General features: G+C 37.7%; 2 protein-coding genes across 4 annotated transcripts; both read right to left on the minus strand.

The window, feature by feature from the left end:
* Positions 1 to 3,731: 3,731 nt before the first annotated feature.
* On the minus strand, positions 3,732 to 7,205 carry LOC112185594 (uncharacterized protein C1450.15). Of its 3 annotated transcripts, none has more exons than XM_040513689.1 (9): positions 6,932 to 7,205; positions 6,771 to 6,836; positions 6,602 to 6,644; positions 6,151 to 6,205; positions 5,790 to 5,838; positions 5,339 to 5,406; positions 5,084 to 5,192; positions 4,375 to 4,482; positions 3,732 to 3,991 (listed from the first exon to the last, which is right to left on the minus strand). In XM_040513689.1, exons 1-8 carry the CDS (start codon positions 7,109 to 7,111, stop codon positions 4,378 to 4,380), a joined length of 675 nt encoding a protein of 224 aa, XP_040369623.1. In that variant the 5' UTR covers positions 7,112 to 7,205; the 3' UTR covers positions 3,732 to 3,991; positions 4,375 to 4,377. The 3 variants fall into 3 exon arrangements, with proteins under 3 accessions (XP_040369623.1, XP_040369622.1, XP_024179624.1); XM_040513688.1 differs by having other exon boundaries at positions 3,732 to 3,994; XM_024323856.2 differs by lacking the exon at positions 3,732 to 3,991 and having other exon boundaries at positions 4,092 to 4,482; positions 6,932 to 7,203.
* Positions 7,206 to 16,260: 9,055 nt separating this feature from the next.
* Positions 16,261 to 17,827, minus strand: LOC112189964 (leucine-rich repeat extensin-like protein 2). The gene is made up of 2 exons (XM_024329371.2): positions 17,696 to 17,827; positions 16,261 to 17,203 (listed from the first exon to the last, which is right to left on the minus strand). The coding sequence occupies exons 1-2, from the start codon at positions 17,769 to 17,771 to the stop codon at positions 16,566 to 16,568; spliced, it is 714 nt and encodes a 237-aa protein (XP_024185139.1). The 5' UTR covers positions 17,772 to 17,827; the 3' UTR covers positions 16,261 to 16,565.
* Between the last annotated feature and the right edge of the window lie 3,985 nt (positions 17,828 to 21,812).

Raw genomic sequence — 21,812 nt, forward strand, 5'->3', positions numbered from 1 at the left:
TTTTGCTGAGGAGACGGAGGGGTTTTGGGTTTGGCGCTGTTTGCAGATTTTGAAGGATTCGGTGTGGGGTCCGCCGTGGCTCGCTTTATTGCGCCACGTGGGCGTAGTTGGAGGGAAAAGTTTTGCGTGGGGCAGCCGCACCACGTGGTGGTGCGGCTGTCCAATCAGTGTTCAGTATGGGGGTACTTTGGGTATTACACTTTTAAAAAGCAGAGCTAATTTCCAAATAAAGCAAAAAAATTCTGAAGTGTGATTGGTCAGGCATACCACGTGTCTGGTACACCTGACGTACGCAAGAATTTTTCAATTGGAGGAGCAGATTCTCAGTAGGGCCGGCACTAGGGAGAGTGGGTGACTGGGTGGGGATGCCAAATAAAAAATCCAATATAGGGAAATTTTTTAATGAGAACTACAATCAATTGAAAGGATCAAAATATCGATAGTCTAAAAAGAAAAAATTTCAATGGAAATATCGAGAAAATTTCAAACTCAATAAATTTTTAAAACAATGATAGAAATTAACATGGAAATCATTAATGAATTTTCATGAAATGTTTACATGATCAGTTATCTATAGTATTTAAAAAAAAAATTAATAAACTTAATTGTATAATAGTTGTAGTAATTAGAGTATAAGATACACTGATATGACAAAGATATAAAATTTTACATGAGAAATCTCAAAAATAACTTAATGTAGGAAATTAGAAGAGTGTTGTAGAGAAACTGAATTTGAGAGGAATTTGCTGTGTATTCTCATTGATAATAGGGGCCTCTTTATATAGAGGATTACAATGCATAGAATCTCAATCATACAAGGAAAGTAATTCTACATTGATTAGGATTCTAGATCCTTCTAATTAAATCATATTACCACTAGGTCAAGTAACATAGAGTTTGGGCTAAACACAAATTAGGTTTTCCTTCAACAAAGAGTTAATTATTAATTATAATAATATTTTACAATTAATTAGATATGTTAAAATAAACATTGGTATTCAAACAAACAAAAAAAGAAATAGAAAATGGTCCATAGAAATACATAGAAAATTTATTTTTAAATAGAGCCAAATGTTTACTAGTTAGCAAAGATAATTAAAAGATTTATAAGCATGGAGGGAAAAGATCGAAAGAGCAATTCATGACCTTATAAATATTCAAAGTTTTCCCCTTCACATGTTAGGCCCCATTTGGGATTGTTTCGCTTTTAAAAAAAATCAGCTTCTGTTCAAAATTTTAGATTTTATTGTGTTTGGTAAATAAATAAAAAGTAGCTTTAATTGAAAGTTACAGGTCACTGGCAGCAGATTTTAGAAGCAGCCTACAGGTTGCTTTTAGAAGCAGCCTAGAGGTTGCTTTTAGAAGCTGTTGTGGATCAGAGTGTGTTTTGCAGTTGTTTTATGTACTGACAGCACTTTTAAAAATATTATTTACCAAACACGAAACTGTTTTAATTCATAGCTGATTATTCTCACAACATAGCAGCAGCAGTTTTTTTTTAAAGTCACAGCAATCCCAAACTAGCCCTTAATCAGTTCATTCGGATTGGATAAGGCCTTGGCCTTGTTTACACGACATGCCAGGTTCAATCCCCTCCCCGAATTTATCAAAATTTGGCTTCAATTTTGGTCAAAATACTTTCTGACCAACCCACATATTGCGAGAAGTTGCCATAATCTCGTAATTTTGTGAGAATATCGCGAAAATTTTTAAATCTTTTTGAAAATATTGCGAAATTTTAAAAATTTCTCACGATATTCTATTGGTAAGTGAAAGATATATCGAGACCCTAAAAAAAACGAAAAATTTCTGCGATATTTTTTATTTTTCAATCCTTGACTACTATAGTAGGATTTCATGCAGATTTTTTTAATTAATGGTTTGAGAGACCTACTTTTCGATTATATTACTGAAAATTAACTGTTAGATGTTTATGTATGCATGAGTAAGTCACTTTAAAAAATTTTCTTCCAAATTGTTAAGGTACCGAACTAGATCAAATCAATGGACGAACCAAATCTATCAAACCTGAAATGTTCATGTTCATAAATTATTAATCATGATTATGAATGCCTTAAAGATTTTTAATTTGGTTGAAAATTGCATAAATGATGTACACATTAATATATAAATATGAAACAGTTGATTTGCAGAAATGTGATCGAAAAATGGGTATCACAAAAAACTCCTCATGAAGTCCTTATTTTAGTGATCCTCATTAAGAACTCTCCCTGAAAATATATACCCGTCCTGAGTGGGAGTTGTGAATTTGATTAGGACTATATGGTAGGTCTGGAATTTGATTATCCTCTTATATAATTAAAAGGGTTATTATCACAAATGGTACCTGAACTTATCCTTTATTTTATCGATGGTACCTGAACTTCAATTTTGATCACAACCAGTACCCAAACTTTTCGACTTCATTTTAAATGGTACCTAATGCCACCTTCGGTCACTATTCTGGCCAAAAAGGCCAAATCTAAAAAAAAAAATTCAAATTCAAGGCAAGTCTATTACCAAAAAAATCATCACTATATATGATCGCAACCCTTGAAATCATCAAAAATCATCACTATGATCGCCTCACAAGCCGTTTTTAGTCGGAATATTGACCGGAGGTGGCTCTAGGTAGCATTTAAAATGAAATCGAAAAGTTCGGATACTGGTTGTGATCAAAATTGAAGTTCAGGTATCATTTGTGATAATAACCCTAATTAAAATAAAATTAAGATCGAGAATTGTGAATTGAATTAGGGTAGGTCAGGAATTTGATTCTCCCCTTCTCACGACGAAAAACGTCGAGCTTTGTAAAGTATTGAGAGATATTGGCTACGAACACCAGCATCAACGGCCCCGAGACGGTGTTACTAGCCTCACCCTGAGTTGCAAGCGACGTTATCATAAGCTTCGAACGTCATCGAGCTCTCACATGGTCAAGTCTGGCACAAGTACCACATTGGCCGAGTAGGTGCTCATACTGAAAAGTACTAGTCTGGAACTCAGAAGCCGAAATTCTTAACCCCTGAGATAAGGTCACCGGACTGTGGATAGGCAATTCCACTCAAAAAGTAGCCACTCTATTTCGAGGACCAGACTGGTCCAGCACTAAAACATCCCTAATGGTTTGACCAAACAGTTGGATAGTGGCCAAGTTCAAATACGCCGGTGGAATATCAGTGATTTGAACCCGGAGCCAAACAAAATCAAGCTACACTTCCCTAATTGGAGACAATCCATCATATGCATTCGATAGTACCATCGCCCTCTGGAACTCAATGGCCCCGCCTCGCTTGCGCGCGCAAGGTCACGCTCATTGGTGAAGGTAGATAAAAAGGTCTCTTGCATATCTGAATGGTTCAGTCTCCACATTTAATGAATAGCACCACAAAAGGAATCCTTGTTGAATGACTTGCAGGTATTAAGTCGTCCGACCATGGAATGGTTTAGGGAGAAACAAAGTCCTTGCCTGTCCTCGGAGATTGCCTAGATCCACAATCTCAACAGTCATGCAACGACAGCTTTGCTTATGGATCCACAATCTCAACACTGTCATGCAACGAGAGCTTTGCTGCCATATGCGTTGTCATGGAAGCTATAGATGCCAATCTCAACACCGTCCTGCCACGAGAGCTTTGCTGCCATACGCGCTGTCATGGAAGCAATAGATGCCATGTGACTGAGAAAAAACTCAAAGAAGTCTCTTGTGCTAAGTAAAGGGTTACGTTCTCTTGTGTGGGATTATTTTGCCAATCAAATATCACAAATTCAATTAATAGTCCAGCTAATCTCTAATGTACAGATTGGCATTGGCTCTCAAGTCTCAGTTCCTCAACTCTACATAAGCCATCTTCTATTCATGATCACTCATTTTCCCGTCCTATAGCCATCAATCAAATTCTGTTATGCAAGACCTTTCCTTGAACTTGAAGAAAAGCATCACATTTCTTGCAGAAGCCTAGTTTTTGTTTATTCAAAACATCAGTCAAGTCTTCTGCCAAAAAATGAAACCATTAGCCATCCACAATGCAGAATGAATAGGGAAACAGATTATGAGGGTAAAGGAGCACATGTATGAGTTATAGGTCACGTTTTATCAAAATGTCGACACTTTCATTTCATTTCTTCCAGTAATGTCACTTGTACAAAACTTTGAGTGCAAACAGAATTGCTTCAAACCCCTGGAACTAAACCTAGATGGTGGGGAGAGATTGGAAAAGGTTAGGAATCGGATAGGTCATGGTTTCGATCCCATCCAATGGGCCAAAAGAATAAAACAATCATTCTATCAATATTTTTCTTTAGAAAAAGAAAATGAAATTACTTCCCAAAAGTTCCTGCATAGATTGTAGCAAAAGAATATGAACATCTCACTTCTTAGTCTCCTTTGACATGTTGCCGCACCAGTATAAATCCAAATGATGCCACCAAAGAAACCAAGTACCCAGCAATGGCTCCATAACTTACACAAATAGGCCATTCCTACAAAATAATACAAGTTCTTAAATATTGAGCATGCATGCTAAACTGGTTACAACCTAATTTAGATTCGAACTTTCTTTCAGTAGCAAATTATGTTGTCTTCCATCAAATCCCATCTACCCCAAAAACAACATTTTCAGTCTTAGAAGATTGGTAAGAGTGTTCACATGAATTAAGAAGGAAAAACACAGATAGAATAGGAGGAGGACCAAAGAACTTGGAGACATGGACGCGTAAAAGAAAAGAAGTCAGGAAAAGGCAACCAAATAGAAATGTATAAACATTCGTTAGGCAGACAGTTTTGGCCCTCAAACTTCCCCATATTTGCAGAGGTGGCAGAAAGACGGCAGTTTGCAATAAACAGTGAATGTAGTCACCTAATCAAGGTGAATTTAGAATAACTTTTCTGACATAAGAAGAGTACATATTAGATTTCAGTGGTTCAAATTTATGGTAACTGAAAAAAAAAACTTCACAATTCATTAAAAAAAAAGTTATCACAGATGAAACCACAGAACAAGAAAATTCATTACAGATAATCTTGCACATGAAGCAAACCAGGAAGAATTAGGGAAAAAACAAACGAGGACGGTGATAGTACCTGCCATGGTCTTTCCCAATCAAGTGGTACTGGCCAGGCCCCAAACCAAGCTCCTACAACAACTCCATGTGCAGGTAGACAAATCATAAAATCTACAGGATCAATTGGCCTGCAAGTACATAAATGAGCAAGAAGCGAATAGAAGTTCAGAACAACCGCATCCATTGATGGAATCATTTTATATTGCAAATCAATTCTTCACATCAAACATGGTAAAACATGAGAAAGAAGAGCAACGAATGGTAAGAAACTTGCTTTGTACATGCAAATATACGTTGCCAATCTGTCCATGATGAACCAAAAACAGAAGCTGCAGGCACAATCTGCCAAAACACACAAACTAAGTTAAATAATGCATCAAAGTTTATCATAACCACAAGGGACAGAACAATTCATTAGAAAATTAGTATTATTTAATGGTTCTGTTGCCTGTTGGGAAAAAGAAAACAATAAAATTAAATGATATCTGCCGAACGAGCAAAAGAGCATAAGAAAAAATAAATAAGCTAGTAAGATTCTTTCAGTAAATATGCAGTTCATTAACATATACCAACTATAATACACTACTTGCAATAATAAGTACCCTAAAGTAACAATAATAAATGGCAGTGGGATGATGCTTGAAGAAAGTTGAAAATAATAAGAAGCACTCTGAAAGAAGAAACTAAAAAAAATTTGAATGAAACCCAATCTAAAGGACACTTACTGTGAACAGTGACATCATAAGAGACCAGTTAATGGTCTTTGGCAGATACCTGTTAAGAAAAGAAATGCGACAAAATTATAACTTATTGAATACAACAAATTTATCCAATGACCAATGTATGAAATGAATAGAATGAATATTAAGGACAAATATCAAATGGACAATTTCCAAGGGCAATGTCTGGTCCTTCGTAATTACCAAAGCAGGACTACAGTTGAGGTTGAATATTCATGTTTATCCTCAAGGAGTCACAAATACCAGCTAAATTTACCCAGTGGGAAATTCCAACCTCAACTGCAACATCTGCCGTCAGAGTTATGCTAGTTAATAACATTTCCTATTGAGTTCATAGTACACATACTGGATGCCCACAGGTGCTCCCAACGCAATTGCTCCTAATGCATTTACCACAGCCCCTACAGTGTGTAAGACAATAAACCGTGACCTTGCTTACCAAGTATTACCCAAAAAAAAAATCTTACAAAGAGATATGCCTATTACTTTTGGCAGTATAAGCTCAACAGGAAAGGCCATAACTCACAAGCAGCAAACCAAAAACAACACACAGAACATTATCCACGCATATTTTCCATATTAGCCCACGTCCATTATACATAGACCACGGTAACCACTTTCATATGTAACAATTATAGAATGAAAATGCAGGATTATATATCACTACTCACAGGCCATGATACATTTTCCTTTTATGGCATACCTTGAATTTCTTACATAAATCACATTAAAATTGCAAACCAACATACACAGATGCAAAGAACAGAGCACAAGATGAAGTTGAAATGTGGACTAACCGGCAGGAAGTCCCAGCACGCCACGTCCTACAGCTTTCCAGTACTGTTAAATCCCATTAAAACATTTAAAAGAAAACTCCAATTAATTTACACAAGACTTGTTCCTCTTAAATATGATCAATTTCTCAGCAACCCAAAAAAAAAAAGGAGTAAAGACATAACAACTTACAGAGCATCTTTCCGGGTCCTTCCGGTAGCGGCTGTAAAGAAGGATCACTGTTGGGCATTGAAAGGCCTATGAAAACAGAAAACCCAGAACACAGATTAGACAAGAAATGAAAGCAAGGTTTGAAATTGAAACAGGGAAGTGAGACAAGGAAGGTGAGGTACCCAGATCAAACCGAGGACCTGAGAAGGATGGGAGGTGAGGTTGATGAAATGGACATTGTGGGCAACCGAGAAACAGAGAGCTAATCCTAAGCCAATGGTCAGGTGGACCACCAGTGCCTCTGATGTTGATACTGAGATTGAGGAGGCTCTCACGCCCATCTTGCTCTTCTTCGGCTTCATTCTCCGTATTTCGTTTACGGTGGTTCCGCAAAATGCAGTACTGTTTTATTCTCCTTTTCTTTTCAAACCAAACAAAAAAAAAATTTCGATGCACCCCTTCACTTTTGCTTAATATCTCTCTTCATCCATTTTGTATAGGTTAATTATATAAATGGACCTCTCTTCAAAATGTTTACTTTCGCTTTTGACTAAAAAAATATAAAATAATTAAATAAACACTTTTCATTTTTTAACAAAGTTTTTTTTTATTCAATCCTATTTTATCCGAGAGATTTTCTATTAGGATTGGGTCTATCACTCGATCGGTTCGAATTGGTTATACGTCTTACCAACTTAATAATCAAAGCTTTTGGTTTCAAAATAGAGCTACCTATTACCCACCAAAATGTTCGGTATTTAATCATAACTACTAAATTCGATATTTATTTTCGTTATACCAATTTACAAAAAGTATTTCTCTATAATATAAATTACATTCAAGTATTTCGGTCTCATGTACATATGACATCAAGTTTTAGTCATTTTCAATAAAACTAATTATTTACGATTTTTTACCAAGTTACTTAAAGTACATGTACAATTAATGTAGCATCAGTAACATAATGGGACTGATGCGAGTGGGAAACATGGTTTTGGGTTGTACCTAAAAGTTGAAGAGTGTACCCCGACTTAACAGAATAAACTCCAGAATTAGTGGGAGTCCAAATAAGATTATCATGGTCATCTAGGGAGCCAAAAGTGGTTGCTTGGATTGCATTGATGGCCCCCATAGGGAGGAGAGCAGAGATAGAATCCAAGTTTCAAGAGTTGGTTGTTCTATCAATGACATGAGAAACATTCATTATAGAAGAATCTTGGGGCCTGTATTGAAGGAGATTACCAATGAGCCATTTAGGGATCCAAGTGTCCTTCCAGAAGTCAAATTGAGTTCCCGAGCCAACTTGTCATAAACTGTCGACTGATAGGAGTTGCTGGCCTTCAAGAAGGCTAGTCCAAGCCCAAGAAGGAGAAGAACCACAGGTGGCCTCAAGAAAAGTAGATCGAGGGAAATATCTGCTTTCGAGTACTCTTACCCACAAAGCATTTGGATTTGAAAGGATGCGCCAACCTTGCTTTGCTAGAAGAGCAATATTGAAATCTGCTAAACTTCGAAACCCCAAGCCACCAGATGACTTTGAAATATCGAGAGAGGGCTAATTTTTCCAATGCATATCAGGGGACGAGGAGTTTCCCCACCAAAAATAAGCCAAAGCCGAGTTAATTTGATTTGAAAGCTTTGCTGGAAACTTGAAAACTGTCATTGGATGCGCCGGAACTACCATTGCAATAGATTTCATCAATATCTCCTTACCCACTTGGGAAAGAGATGACTTAGTCCAACCTGTTATCTTCTGGAGGATATGTTCTTTGACATAAGCCAAAACAGAGAGTTTTGATGTACCTAAAACAATAGGAGGACCTAGATAACGACCTGGATTGGGGACTGATTTTATGTCCATAACAAAACTTATCAGATGCACTATCTCTTGTTGGGTTTTGGGGCTGAAAAACAATTGTTGTTGATGGATTGACCCGAGGCACAACAATAGTGATGGATTATGTCACACAAAACCTCACAATTGTAGAAGGTAGCCCTAAGGGAAAAAATAGAATCATCAGCAAAAAAGAGATGGCTAAATAAAGGGCCCTCGGGGTTAAGCTTGGTAGCATCTAATAGGTTTGCACTACATATCTTTCTTATCATTGTAGAAAGCACATCATTGATGAACAGAAAGAGAAAGGGAGAGAGTGGGTCACCTTGTCATAGATCCCTTGTAGGCTTAAATTTCCTACCTGGAGAGTCATTGACCAGAAAGGTCATTGATACCGATGTTACACAAGACATAACAAATCGAACCCAGGTTTGATGGAACCCAAGTTTAAGCAAAACCATCTCCAAAAACTTCCAATCAACTCGGTCGTACGCCTTATTCATGTCAAATTTACTTGCGAATTCCCCTTTCGTACCGAATTTCAAGAGCTTGAGATGATGGGAAAGCTCGTGTGCCACCAGGATATTGTTCTGAATTTAGCAATCTGAGATAGAGGCCGACTAATTTTCTAAAATAAGCACAGGCATAAATTGGCTTAACCTGTTAGAGACGATTTTGGTTAAAATCTTGTAACTAAATTGCACAGAACAATAGGCTGGAAATGTGTTGCTAACTGGGGAGCTTCCACTTTAGGTATCAAAGCAATGAAAGTGTTGTTGAATTGCTCAAGTATGGTGGTTGAGTCATGGGATTGGGATGTCGCAACGAAAACAACCTCCTTGACAATGCCCCAATAGGTCTGGTAGAAAGAACCTGAGAAGCCATCAAGACCGGGGGCTTTTGAGGGCTCCTAATTCAAAAAATGCTGCTTGAACCTCCTCTAAGGAAATGTCAGCCAAAAGAGTAGCATTCATCTCATGGGTAACCAAGGGTCAACAAAGTCCAGAATTGTTTGGACACGATCAATCATAACGGCTGTGTACATATCCCTAAAATAATTGTTGAGATGCTGGACAATAGAAGCCTCAGTTGTTAGCCATTGGCCTAGACCATTATTTAACCGAAAGATTTTGTTCTGGCTTTTGAGCAATAAGGTGCTTTGATGGAAAAAAATGAGTATTGAGATCCCCATGAGCTAGCAAACAGATTCGGGACCTTTGCTTCCTATATACTTCTTCAAATGACCAAAGTGAAGCAATCTGATTAGAGGAGCAGTGATTTCCTCCTGAATTTCTTCCTGATTGGATTCCAAAAGAGATTGGATTCGATTGAGGCTTGAATTGACCTGTTTTCCAAAGTTTGGGAAGGTGCTTTTGGCCTAGGTATCAAGGGAGGAATTGCAACGCTGTAAGTTTTTTGCCCAAATAGTGCATGTCGAAGGAGGATGAATAGGCTTCTAATTTGCTTGCACAATCTGAGAGCTTGCAGGGTGATAGGTCCATAGATGTTCAAAGCGAAAAAGGAGTAGTCTTGATCTGAACTGGAGCCATATCGACTAAAATTGCCCGATGATCAAATCCCAACAAAGGAAGATGGAAGACTTGAGACCATGGTTTATTTGCAATCCAGGAATTGTTGGCCAAAGCAAGGTCCAACCTTTTCTTAATCATCACCTTCTCTTATTGAATACAGAACCAAGTAAATTCAGATCCCTGAAAATGAAGGTCCATCAATTGTGAATGATTTGAGACCGTGGTTTATTTGCAATCCAGGAATTGTTAGCCAAAGCACGGTCCAACCTTTTCTTAATCATCACCTTCCCTTGTTGAATACAGAACCAAGTAAATTCAGGTCCCTAAAAATGAAGGTCCATCAATTGTGAATGATTTAAAAAATCTTGAAAGAGTTTAATTCTCCACTGAGGTTGAGGGAGGCCACCCCATTTTTCATGGAGCCAAAGAATCTCATTAAAGTCGCCCAAGCACAACCAAGGAGCAATATGTGGAGGGAAAGTAGTGTACAAAAAACGCCAGATGACATTCTTCTGATTTAGATAGGGTTCCCCATACATCCAAGAGAGATTACAAGAGAACGACTCCTAAACAAAAGATATAGTGGTATTAATGAAATTAACTGAACTAGAAATGCTAGTGACATGGGCAGAGTTGTCCCAAAAGAAAGCCAGGTCACTGTCGCTGTTAGCTGTCGGATTAACCATAAAGACATGGTCAAAATGCATCTGTTTCTTCCAAAAATTTAGAACAACCTCTTGTTACCGAGTTTCCAAGGAAAAAGCATCGAGGGGTTATGGCGTTATTTCAAACGCCTTAGGTTTTTTCCAGTTAAGGCTGCCCCCAAGGCCTTGAAAATTTCAGGATAATAGTATCATGATGGCCCCGTGGCTACATCTGGCCAGCCACCGGTGCCATGATCAAAAGGTTGATCTAGGTCGAGGTTTGCAGTCCCTGAGGTTGAAGGAGTAGAAGGATCATGTTGGTCGAACATATGTGTCGGGAACAAATCTGGAATAACCAGGTCATGGAGGATTTACAGAGGAGTACAAACCAGGTATGGATTAAAACGGTTCTGCACTGAGGTCGAAGACAGAGGTGAAGGCGGGGGAAGCAAGGCCTTGTATGAACTCAGATCTAATGGAGGGATGGTGGCTTGGTAAGTTTCAGCCAATATCACTTGCAATGCGAAAAGCCCTTATGGGTAGAAAGGGTATCCCTGAGAATGGTTTCTCTTTGATGTGTAGGAATAACAAAGGGTTCAATGGGAACACGATTATGACCTCGACCCTGGCCTCCTCGGCCTCTAGTATGAGCCCAGTCTAGCAAGTTGGTCAGATGAAGAGATGCCCTGATTTCTAAGGGGAGCATCAGTAACTAGGTCTAAAAATCCCTCTGCAAAGGGGCATGGAGGAGCATGAACTAAAGGTATAGTCCCAGCAAGAGTGGTTGAGGTGGAGCTGGACTTTGACTTTTTGACCTGATGATCAGCTGAAGTAAAGAGGGAGCATCAGCTTGACGTTTAAGGCGGAGCCAATCAAGGAAGGAAGCAATTCCAGTAACATTTCCATCTTGAGTGGAAGGAAGGGGTGAAGTGGGTGAGATCGAGGCTAGAAGAGTTGAAGGGGATAGGGAGGAGAAGAGGTGAGTGAGGGTATTTGGGATATGATTTGTTGTTAAAGAACATACTTGAGTAACGACTTCGTTAAGGTACTTGAACGATGACTTTGTTTACTTTAACAATGACTTTGGTTAGTTATCATAACTACAATCTGTTAAGGTCGACATACTTGAACAACAACTTTGTTCAATTATTATAACCATAATCTATTAAGGACGTACTTGTACAACGACTTTGTTTAGTTATCATAATCATTAGCTGATGAGTTTTCCTTGAAGTAAAAACTACTTTTCAAAAGAAAAGAAATTATGTAAATGCTTGTTACAAACAAATCTCAGTGATATATAAATACAAATTATGAGATTTTTGCTTCTAAGGTCATTTTGGGGAGAATCCTTGTAGATCTAACACCTTTTTTTAGTGGCTTTTAAGTCTTATAATTGATTGAACGATCTGGTAAATTTTCATTTGGATTAAATTCAGTTTACCCTCTCCAACTTTGGGCCAAACATCAGCTTGGTCCCTGACCTTTTTTTTTTAAATTATGATCGTCCTTGCACTTCAGATTTCCATCACCCGAGTCCAAGTTTCAAATTTGACTCCAAACATGACGTCACAAGCTGAGTGATGGAAATCTGAAGTCCAAGTTTCAAATTTCACCTTTTTAAATTATGATCGTCCTTGCACCGACAACATGGCCCACAAAAAGGGCAAAACAGATATCTTCACAATAAAAAGAATTTTTTTATTAAAAAAAAAAAACTTACTTTAATCTGTATCAAAAAAAAAAATCATGTTCAATCTCTTATCCTCTCCCAAACGACCCAAATCCCATCCCCAACTCCAACCCTGCTTTCTGCAGATCCCAAATCCGACATACCAGACGCTGATCAAAAGCCCCAAAATGCATGCTCCTCCTAACCCGGCCCTCAAAAAGGACATTCAAAGAAGAATTGAACATGATTGAGGTGGTGCTGAACGATCGTCTAGGGTAGAAGGGGAAGGTGAAGGACAATGAGGATGACATCATCGACTTCCTGGAAGCCAAAGGTCCTTCTCTGATTTCTTCTCCTTCTCAACAAGTTGATAATCTCACCGTCCTCCTCCGATCCCGATGAAGACAAGCACGACACGTCGTTGATCCAAACTGGGTTTTGAGGTTTGTGAGCTAATGTGTATTGGGTGCTTTGAATTTGAAACCTCGATTGAAAAAGGATCAACCTTTAGTCAATAAAAGAAGAGTTAAGAGTTGGGTATGACTGAAAATTGGATTTGAAACTGAATTGGGTATGAGGTAAAATTGGAATTGGATTGTTAGTATGATTTGGGGATCAATGGAGCTCTCAATTCTGGGGACAATTACCCAATTTAATTTCGGTATGATTAGTCATACTGAATTGCGTTTCAATTTTGGTTTTGGTGTTCTTTATGTCTCTCAAATCGCTGGTTTGAATTTTCCTATTCATCCAATAAACTGCGAGTTGTATTTGCTTCACAGCCAATCATTCTGAATTTGGGTTCAAATCCTTAGGTTAGGTGTTTCTTTCTTTCCCCAATTTTGGTATCTGATCACTTTCTAGGCTCATTGCAGGATGCTTTTTTAGTCATTTGCTGGTAGATTTCTCAAATTCATTTTTTTTGTGTGAATAATTTCTCATATTCATTGAGATAGAGAAAGTAGCTACTATTTTAGATATAAGGATCTGGTCTGTTAAATGTCTAATGTTACTGGGATTGATTGAAAAATAGGGGATATGATGAACAAAACAATTTGCTTAAAGTAATAGGCACGATCAGTATATGTGTTCTATGATTTTTTTATTTTTAATAAGGGCCTGTGCAGCTACCCTTAAGCTTTGATTAATGAAACTGCAAAATACATGGGGGGAGGGGGGACATGGTGCCTATACCCCATCTTTATATTTCATTTTCAGTCAACTCATTTCATTTTCCTTATATCCTCCTCATATATTCATCACTTAGACATCTTTCCCAACCAAAACACTCAAACGACAAAAGCCAAGCTCTGTTCTTTTCCCCTTTCACTCCAACTCTCCTCTTCAACTCAGAAATGTTTTAAGTCTACTCACTTAGCTTTTATCCAAACTGATAACAAATCACACTCTTATTCCTGCAATTTGCTTCACATCATGTTACAAGGTATGAAGCCATAGTTTGACCAATGTTCTTCTGAACTTTCCCAACTTTCTCACCTCCAAGTCTTTTCTTGTTTTGCATGTCTTGTAAACCTCTTCTGAATCACTGATTGCACCATGACAAAACAATTGGAGGTTGAGCTTTCAAACCGCTAATTTTCTCTTTACATTACATGTCTATCAGATAAGTTCTTTTGGTGAGAACCTATACTTTTAGTTAACTTTCTGTTCATAAATCTATTCAAGGTTGTTGTGGAATACACTTTTGACTAACCTTAGCTTTGATAAGTCCATTAGGATGTGTAGAATTGAAATAGATCAAGGTTCAAATAATGCACACTATGTGTTTGATAGTATGCCTCAAAGACAACAACCAAGCTTTGATTTTCGAAAACCCTATAATTCTTATTTTACTCTTAGTTTTTAACAGCTTAAAATAGACTTTTCAATGATCGTTTTGAACTTGGTTTTGTGAAAAACAGAGTTAAAATGAGAGACTTATGCTATTTTGAAGTTACTGCACTGTTTCACGATTTTTGCAGAATTCAGCGTTCCTATCATTTCAGATTCTTGTTTGACCATTCATTTGAACTGCGAATAACATGAAACTTTGTGAAATAGTATCTTTGCATGTCTACTTTAAATCTGGAGAGTTGTGATTGAAATCATTGAAATGATGATTGTTGGTGAAGGAATATTGAGATTGATGATGGTTTACATGTTTATAATAAGATCAAGGGCTCAAGTAGACTGAAGATTGGTCCTTTGGTACTTGCTGGGAGTTATACATCAAAGATTCCAGGTAGGGGGTCTTCACTAGTTAGAGTTTTTCCTAAAAAGATTTCTATGTTTTTTTGGCATACAAATTGCATTTTTTTGATTGGTGACCTAAGAGTGAAGGGAGCAAAGCGACTACCATGGGTTTCAATCCCCTAAACCTCTGGAGGGGCTATACGGACTAGAGGATGTCTAACACCCTTTGAGGTGTGGCGTCACTCCTAGGTCGTATGGCGTAAACGGCCACTATCACTACTTCTTGCTGGCTGTTTGTGTATTTACTTTAACAAGTAAGTAGTTGGCATTAAGATCGGTCATCAGTTTTTAGAAAAGTGGGTAACCTTTCATGCATCTTTTTACCAGAAATTCATGCCCCAAGTTTTAGTTTTCTGTTGTGGTTTTGATAGCGTTATTGGTACGTACCAAATTTCAGTTTGTTTTCAAACCTAGCTAGCGTTACTTCCTACTGAGCATATGAACGTAAGTGATGTTCACCCCTACTCATTTCAGGTATTGTGCATGAAGTTGAAAGGGAGCAGAACTGAAGTGGTGGCATCTGGCATTTTAGAGCTCGTCAACTTCTATCTTCTAGGGCCTATATTTGTTGTTTAAGACCTTGATGTTTCTTTTGCTGTGTTTGACCCTTCATTCTCCTTAAACTTTGTCTTGGAAAGCTAAACGTAACTTGACGCTAATCTGTTGGAAGGCTCTCTTTTGTCTTGTATAAACATGTAGACTAGTCACCCATTGAATCACTCTTGGTAAACTATTTTAAGCCATGTATATATTAAAAGCAATGTTTCTCAACTCCAATTTGTGAATCAGATTTGTATCCTTCTATCTCCTATTTTTAAGTTTCTATCTACTCTTGCTGAGCTTGTTACTTCAGTTGGATAAATCCTATTTGCTGCTTGCCATTGCTTGAAATTTGTCCACAAATTGTAGTGTGAAGCCTCATATTTCAAATCTCTTTGAAGTCTTTTAGTTTAACTATCTTGAGTTTATTTAACATCATATTTCACTTGAGATTATGTAGTAATTTTTATCACCAAGAGTTGAGATACGTTTATTCCAAATATCAAGTTTCGTTAACTGCCCAATAACTTAGTTGATCATCAATACTCACTTGGTTTGTTTTGTTACTTTTCTCATCCTAGTTTGAAAGTCGTGTACATCTTAAGGGGTTTGAGTATTGTTTGTCAATACTTAAGCTTCGTAAGATTCGCGGCGTTGTGACGTCAACCCTTTTGGGGCGTTACACAAATCATCACAGGTGGTCGAGTTGGTAAGAGTCTCTAGGTGCATGTGGAATCCCCACACCCAGGTTCGAATCCTGCCGACGCTGATTGGAGTTTAAATCTCAATCTATTCTTGGTGGCCGAGGGGCCGGGGGGGAGAGAAGCATTTTGACATGACCTCCCGTGCTTGGATTAGTCTCTCGACCTAAGAAGCCTTTGAAGATACTGTGTGATCTCGATAAAGAAAAAATTAAAAAAAAAAAGTTTAACTTTTAGATTGTGTTTGAGTATGCTGCCGATCGACCATTTGTTACATAAAGAAATTTGTGTCCCTTTCAAAAAAAAAAAAAAAAAAAAAGAAATTTGTGTCAACATAAGGAAATAAAAACTTTAGTATTTCTATTTTATGTGTCCCATATTATCGAAGCGCTTATTGTAGGTAAGGATAACGATCCGTGAGTCGAGCTTCAACTACAAAGCTAAGGTAGCTCTATTGTAAGCAAGTATTTTACATTTCAGTAACCATTCCTACCTCTACCAACTACGAAATTACTCTAAATTAGCAAACCGTACGTGCATTTAAGTAGCTTGATAAATGAAAGGAAATACTATTTAGTTTTAGATAACGACAGAGCTCAAGCCTAGACCTGCCTCTTCAGATATATAAATCTTCAGTTAATTAAGATGATGATGGTCTTGGTTTTCTGCAGCCGTAATCAGTTACCATAGATGGCAACCTATTGCAGAGGAAAGTACTTCCTAGTTGTCCATGTGGCGGTGCTGAATTGGGCGGCGGCGGCGGAGCTCGAGTAGTTCCAGAAAACTTTTCTATCATTTGGTTCGCTGATTGCAGTGCTGTTGGTGTTGGAGTCGTGCTAGTGTCAGTGCTACTACTCCATATTCCTAGCTGTCCGTGTGACGGTGATGGCTTGGCCGGTGGCGGTGGAGCTCGAGTCCTTTGCGTTGGTGTTGTTGACCCCTTCGGTGGTGGTGGTGGAGCTCGATTCTTTTGTGTTGGTGTTGGTGATGCCTTTGGTGGTGGTGGTGGAGCTCGAGTCCTATGTATCGGTGTTGGTGATGGCTTTGGTGTTGGTGGTGGAGAGGCAGTATTCCTTGAGATACGTTGATCGCTCTGGCTTGTTTGTGGAGTTGCTGAGTCATTGGTTCGACTCATATTCGAGTAAGAGTTGGCGGTAGCGCCATCTGTAGCATGGTGGGGTGAAGGAGACACGGAAGGGGATGGCGGCGGGCTTGGAGTTTTCCCTCCATAATAACTGTAGATGGTGATAAACACAGCCAACTCGTCTCCAGGTCTCACTGCATGTGGAATAAGAAAAGGTGTGAATCAGTTGATGATATACGTACTAGCTAGGAGTTTCTTTTAATTAACTCATTCAAAACCCCTTTAAACTGCTTAACACTTTGAATTTTGTTAAGGAATTTGATTATTTGCAACAAAATTCTGATCCAATGTCTAAATCATGATTATTAAATTACATCATATGAAATTATGACAAAAGAAAAAAAATTTCATATTTCATAATTATTAATTTCAGTGAAATTAATAATTTGTAAAGTTCAACTAGGTTTAGTACTTATCAAAATTAAACTTTGTAATTAATTAATGGTAGTTCAAAACCGGTTTTACCATGTTGATAATGGCTAGGACTCGGTAAACACATATATACCAAACTGAACCAACGTTTGAACGATCAATAATTGTTGATACTAATTGAAAAAAAAAAAAAAAAAACCTCTGAACTTTATACGAGTTATGGCCTCCAGGTCTGTATCAGAGTAATTCCTTACCTGATAAAACTCTTGCATAAGCTGGTACAGCAAGAAGAGGAATTAGGAAAACGAAGATGCAGTAAAGAAGTTTCATGATTGTGTAGCTTTAGCTTAGCTAAGATTCGAGTTGCTAAGCATTGATGATGATCACGATGTAGAGGTGATATTTATAGGCATATGCATAACGGTTAATTCTCATAGTTAGTGCTTCCATTCTTTTTAGGCGACGGTCGCCATCATCCAGTCAAGCTGCCAATTTTGTTTCACATAAATAATTGCTTTAAAGCGTGTAATTGTAAGTGTCTACTTCGACTAGCTGCTGCTAATTCTTTGTCTTAAGTCTCCACAGGAGAATCTAAAATAAAGACCGATCGAGTTCCAAGCCATTTATCTATTCTATTTCTAGGGTTTTCTTAACTTACTTTTGGTCAACCTTGGAGCTATAGTACTCACAGGGTACGCGCATGGTAGAAAATTCTACGGGCATATATATTGACTTTCAAAGAGAAGATGACAGAAATAGCATGTTCAGAAACTAGAATTGTGTAGTTAGGTAGCACGCCTTTTCTGATAAATTCTCGCATGCGAAAAGAGTTGTAACAAATTCTAAATATACTAAAGCGCCTACCCCTTATGAACAGTGATTCCCGTATGAACAGTGTGGTGACGACTTTGCCCCTGCCTGTTTAGAGTTTTTCTCGATTGCCCTCATTGCTATGCTGTCTCTTTCTGGCCATCTGCTCTGTTGTTTGTTTTGTTGCCACGAAGAGAGAGAAGTGATAGAACGATTGCACCCATCCAGAGAAGAGAAGAAGAAGAGGGGGACATGAAGCACTCGGGGAAATCACTGGTCCGGGCAATCCAATACTAAGGTAAACTAATTCAATTTCTTGGTAATTTTTCCAAATTGTTTGGTTTTGCTTTTTTGCTGCTCTTTTTTTTTTTTTGACAACTTGAAATACTCAATAAAACAAGGGGAAGAAGAACCCTTGACAGAAACAAACAAAGAGCCAGGACCAAACCAACTAAACTAGAGGTGGACCTGGAAGCCCATCAAACAACAAAATTTCAAGTAAAGAGGAGGGAGGGTGACGAACCCAGTTGGAAGGATACTTCCCACTGTTAACTAATGAAGCAACATGATGAGCTACTTTATTAGCCTTTCTACTGATCCAAGACCAGTTAAACTGCCGGGTTGAAGAGAGGTACCGGACTTGAGAAATAATGGTTGCAGCTTTCCAATCAGAGGCAGGGAGATTATGGGAGATGGAGTTGATCAAAGTTTGAGAATCTGAAGAGATAATGATATCCATACGAGGGAAGGAGTTTGCCAGAAGAATTGCTTCCCGAATTGCTAATGCTTCTGCTGCCAAAGGGGAAGGAGCGCGCATTTTTACCGTTTTACCGGCAATCAAAGAACCTTTCCAGTTTCTAGCCAAAGCTGCCACTCCATACATAAGGGTATCCTTCTGCTAAGAAGCATCAGTATTGATGAGGATGTCATTGACAGAAGGCGGATTGTGACTGTAAACTCTTTTTGAGGATGGCTTTTTTGCTGCTCGATCTTCTCCATCGAATTGTGACGGTAAACTCTTTTTGAATTCTGGGTGTTGATGATTACCGTTTTTCATGTGTCCCGATCGTATGATTTCAATGACTTTATTTCAAACAAAATTATGGGTTTGGTTTCCTGCGTGTATCATTATTCTGATTTATGTTTTTGCTTGGTTCTCTGTCATTTGCTTACTGTGATTTGTTGGAATTTTTGTTCAAATGATTCTCTATCACTCTTACTCAATCACTATGTGTTTGCATGCTTTTTGGGATCATTGAGTCCTTTTGAGTTTTTGGGTTTCCTGTGTTTGCATGCTTCCTTACTGCTATACACCCTTTCTGAATGTTTCCTTTCTCAGAAGATAGAGAAATCAATTGTAAAGGGAGTCTATATTGTTCTTCTCGGTGTTCAAGTACATTTTTGTTCATCGGTTGGCCAAAGTTATACTGCGAGCATTAGCTTTGAATCATACATTTAATTTCAATTTTGTTTACTGCTCTTTACATTCAGAAATGGTGTATAGTTGTAAGGCCAGGGTTAGAAATGTGATAGTTGTTCACTCTTCAGGATTCATTTAAGCTTGCCAATATGTTTGAAAAGATTTATTTTTGGCTGCTTCCTTTTGATATCTAGGAAGTTGTCGTCTTTGTTTTGTGCTTGCTCAGTTCTTCTGAGCTCTAATTTTTCCTTTGACATCATTTTAATTGCACCTTTTGTTGTCCATTAAGCTCTCAAATGATTCATTGAGTCTTCAATCTAATTGTTTTGTTGTTGTCCATTAAGCTCTCAGATGATTCATTGGGTCTTCAATCTAATCTTTTATTTTTAGCTGCATCGAAGTACTGCTTTCTCTGGAAACAATTCCATATTATCATGTTTGTCTGCTGACTCTTTTTGTGTAATATCCATACAACTCCTTTCACCAATAGAGAAGTTTCATTAATCTTATTATGATGTTAGGTATTAAAATATTAAATCAGTCACTACTGTAGTAAATATTTTACATGACCTTTGAAAACTCGTTGTCTAGATATTTTTAATTCTTCAATAATCATCTATCTTTGTATAAGAACTTAATAAACTCTGCTAGGGATCCAGGTGTTACAATTTACTATAGTAAACTTATGCCAAACACTATACTGTTTAGTTGGTATTTTCTGGATGGAAATTTGCTAGCATGCTCATCTTTTTCTGGCTGTTTTCAGTTTGGTTGTGAACACTACTGGACTGATCTTTTTAAAGCACAGTTGCCCCCTGTTTTGGCATAAGTCGAGTGCGATAGAGAAATTACTTATCCTTCTTCCAGTGCATCTTAATATCCAGGTAACCTTCAGATTCCATCAAAAACTAATTTGATGAACTTTGCATGTGCTTTTTGGCAAAACGGGAAGGAGTTTGCTGACTTTAATCCTATATGTACTATCATCAATTGTGATCTTTAGTGTAAAGGATGATATTCGATATATTAATGCAGACATATATCTGGATAAAATTGATTTTCAGTTGCAGCTTCATTGCTGTTTTATTTGTTTGTATGTTTCTCTAGATTACAGCTATTGTGGTGTAAATGATGTTATATATAGCAAGACAAGCATGTTCAATAGTTATTTCTCATATATTCAACAGTTATTTCGAGTGTAAGCTCAAGATAGCAGTTCAAATATGCAAATGATGAAGGTAAGGTCGTATTGTTGATGATAACGAAACTTAGTGATGTCAAAAGTCACTTTAATTGAAAGGATTGATTTGGAATAAGGGAACTCTAGAACCACAGCAATTATGGTCCAACACTGTCGAAACTTTAGACCAAATATAGATTGGTGGAGTAAGAAATGTTTGATGTATGTGTGCAAAAAGTTGTACATTACACACACACACACACACACACACACACACACACACAGCTTTACTACGAATTGATCGAACTATATCACATTAGCAATTTAGGGAACTAGGACAGTCCATTTCTCATTAAAAGTATGCTGCCATTTTTTTCTTTTTGATTTGCACATTCGAGTATGTCATTATCACTAATTACGCAATGCAACACTATTCAGAAGGGGTTAACTTGAGGCTCACCTGACATAGCTTTCTGGGTTTTTTATGGTCAGAGATCTGAAATTGCAAGCAGCCCCATTGCCTCCTCAATATCAATCCATGACTCTAGCAGCCACAACCGCAGGTCAGATGAATCAAAGCAGGTAGCCGCATATTCAGCAGCAGATCAAAGCCACACACAATCGTAACTCCTTAGGCAAAAATCAAAACAAAAAAGTGGTGGGTTAAAGCTGGAGGTTAATTTTACCTTAATTACATATGTTCTCTTCTTGATGGTCATTACATATAGACTTTGCTAATTGCTCATATGCATAGGATTTTATAATAAAGAACAGATTTTCTTTTTCCGCCTTCTTATGGGTCCATATACATGAGAGGTGTTACCTTATGTTTTCTGTGAACCTGTCAATCATACTGAATAAAGATATATAGTTGTGAGAAATGAGATTTAGTTGTGTCATTGGAAATGCTTAATTTGGCAGAGTAATGAGGAATGAGATTCATTAGCTTGATTCAGTTGTG

Source organism: Rosa chinensis, chromosome 2, assembly GCF_002994745.2.
Source record: "Rosa chinensis cultivar Old Blush chromosome 2, RchiOBHm-V2, whole genome shotgun sequence".
Classification (NCBI taxonomy): domain Eukaryota; kingdom Viridiplantae; phylum Streptophyta; class Magnoliopsida; order Rosales; family Rosaceae; genus Rosa; species Rosa chinensis.

Bases quoted from the DNA above. Each gene is read 5' to 3' on its own strand.
- LOC112185594 (XM_040513689.1), bottom strand. From the start codon at position 7,111: ATGAAGCCGAAGAAGAGCAAGATGGGCGTGAGAGCCTCCTCAATCTCA. The intron at 6,206-6,601 runs GTTAGTCCACAT...TACACACTGTAG, and splicing joins CGTGCTGGGACTTCCTGCCG to GGGCTGTGGTAAATGCATTA. The intron at 4,483-5,083 runs GTACTATCACCG...ATTATTTTGTAG, and splicing joins ATTGGGAAAGACCATGGCAG to GAATGGCCTATTTGTGTAAG.
- LOC112189964 (XM_024329371.2), bottom strand. From the start codon at position 17,771: ATGAAACTTCTTTACTGCATCTTCGTTTTCCTAATTCCTCTTCTTGCT. The intron at 17,204-17,695 runs GTAAGGAATTAC...TTCCACATGCAG, and splicing joins TTATGCAAGAGTTTTATCAG to TGAGACCTGGAGACGAGTTG.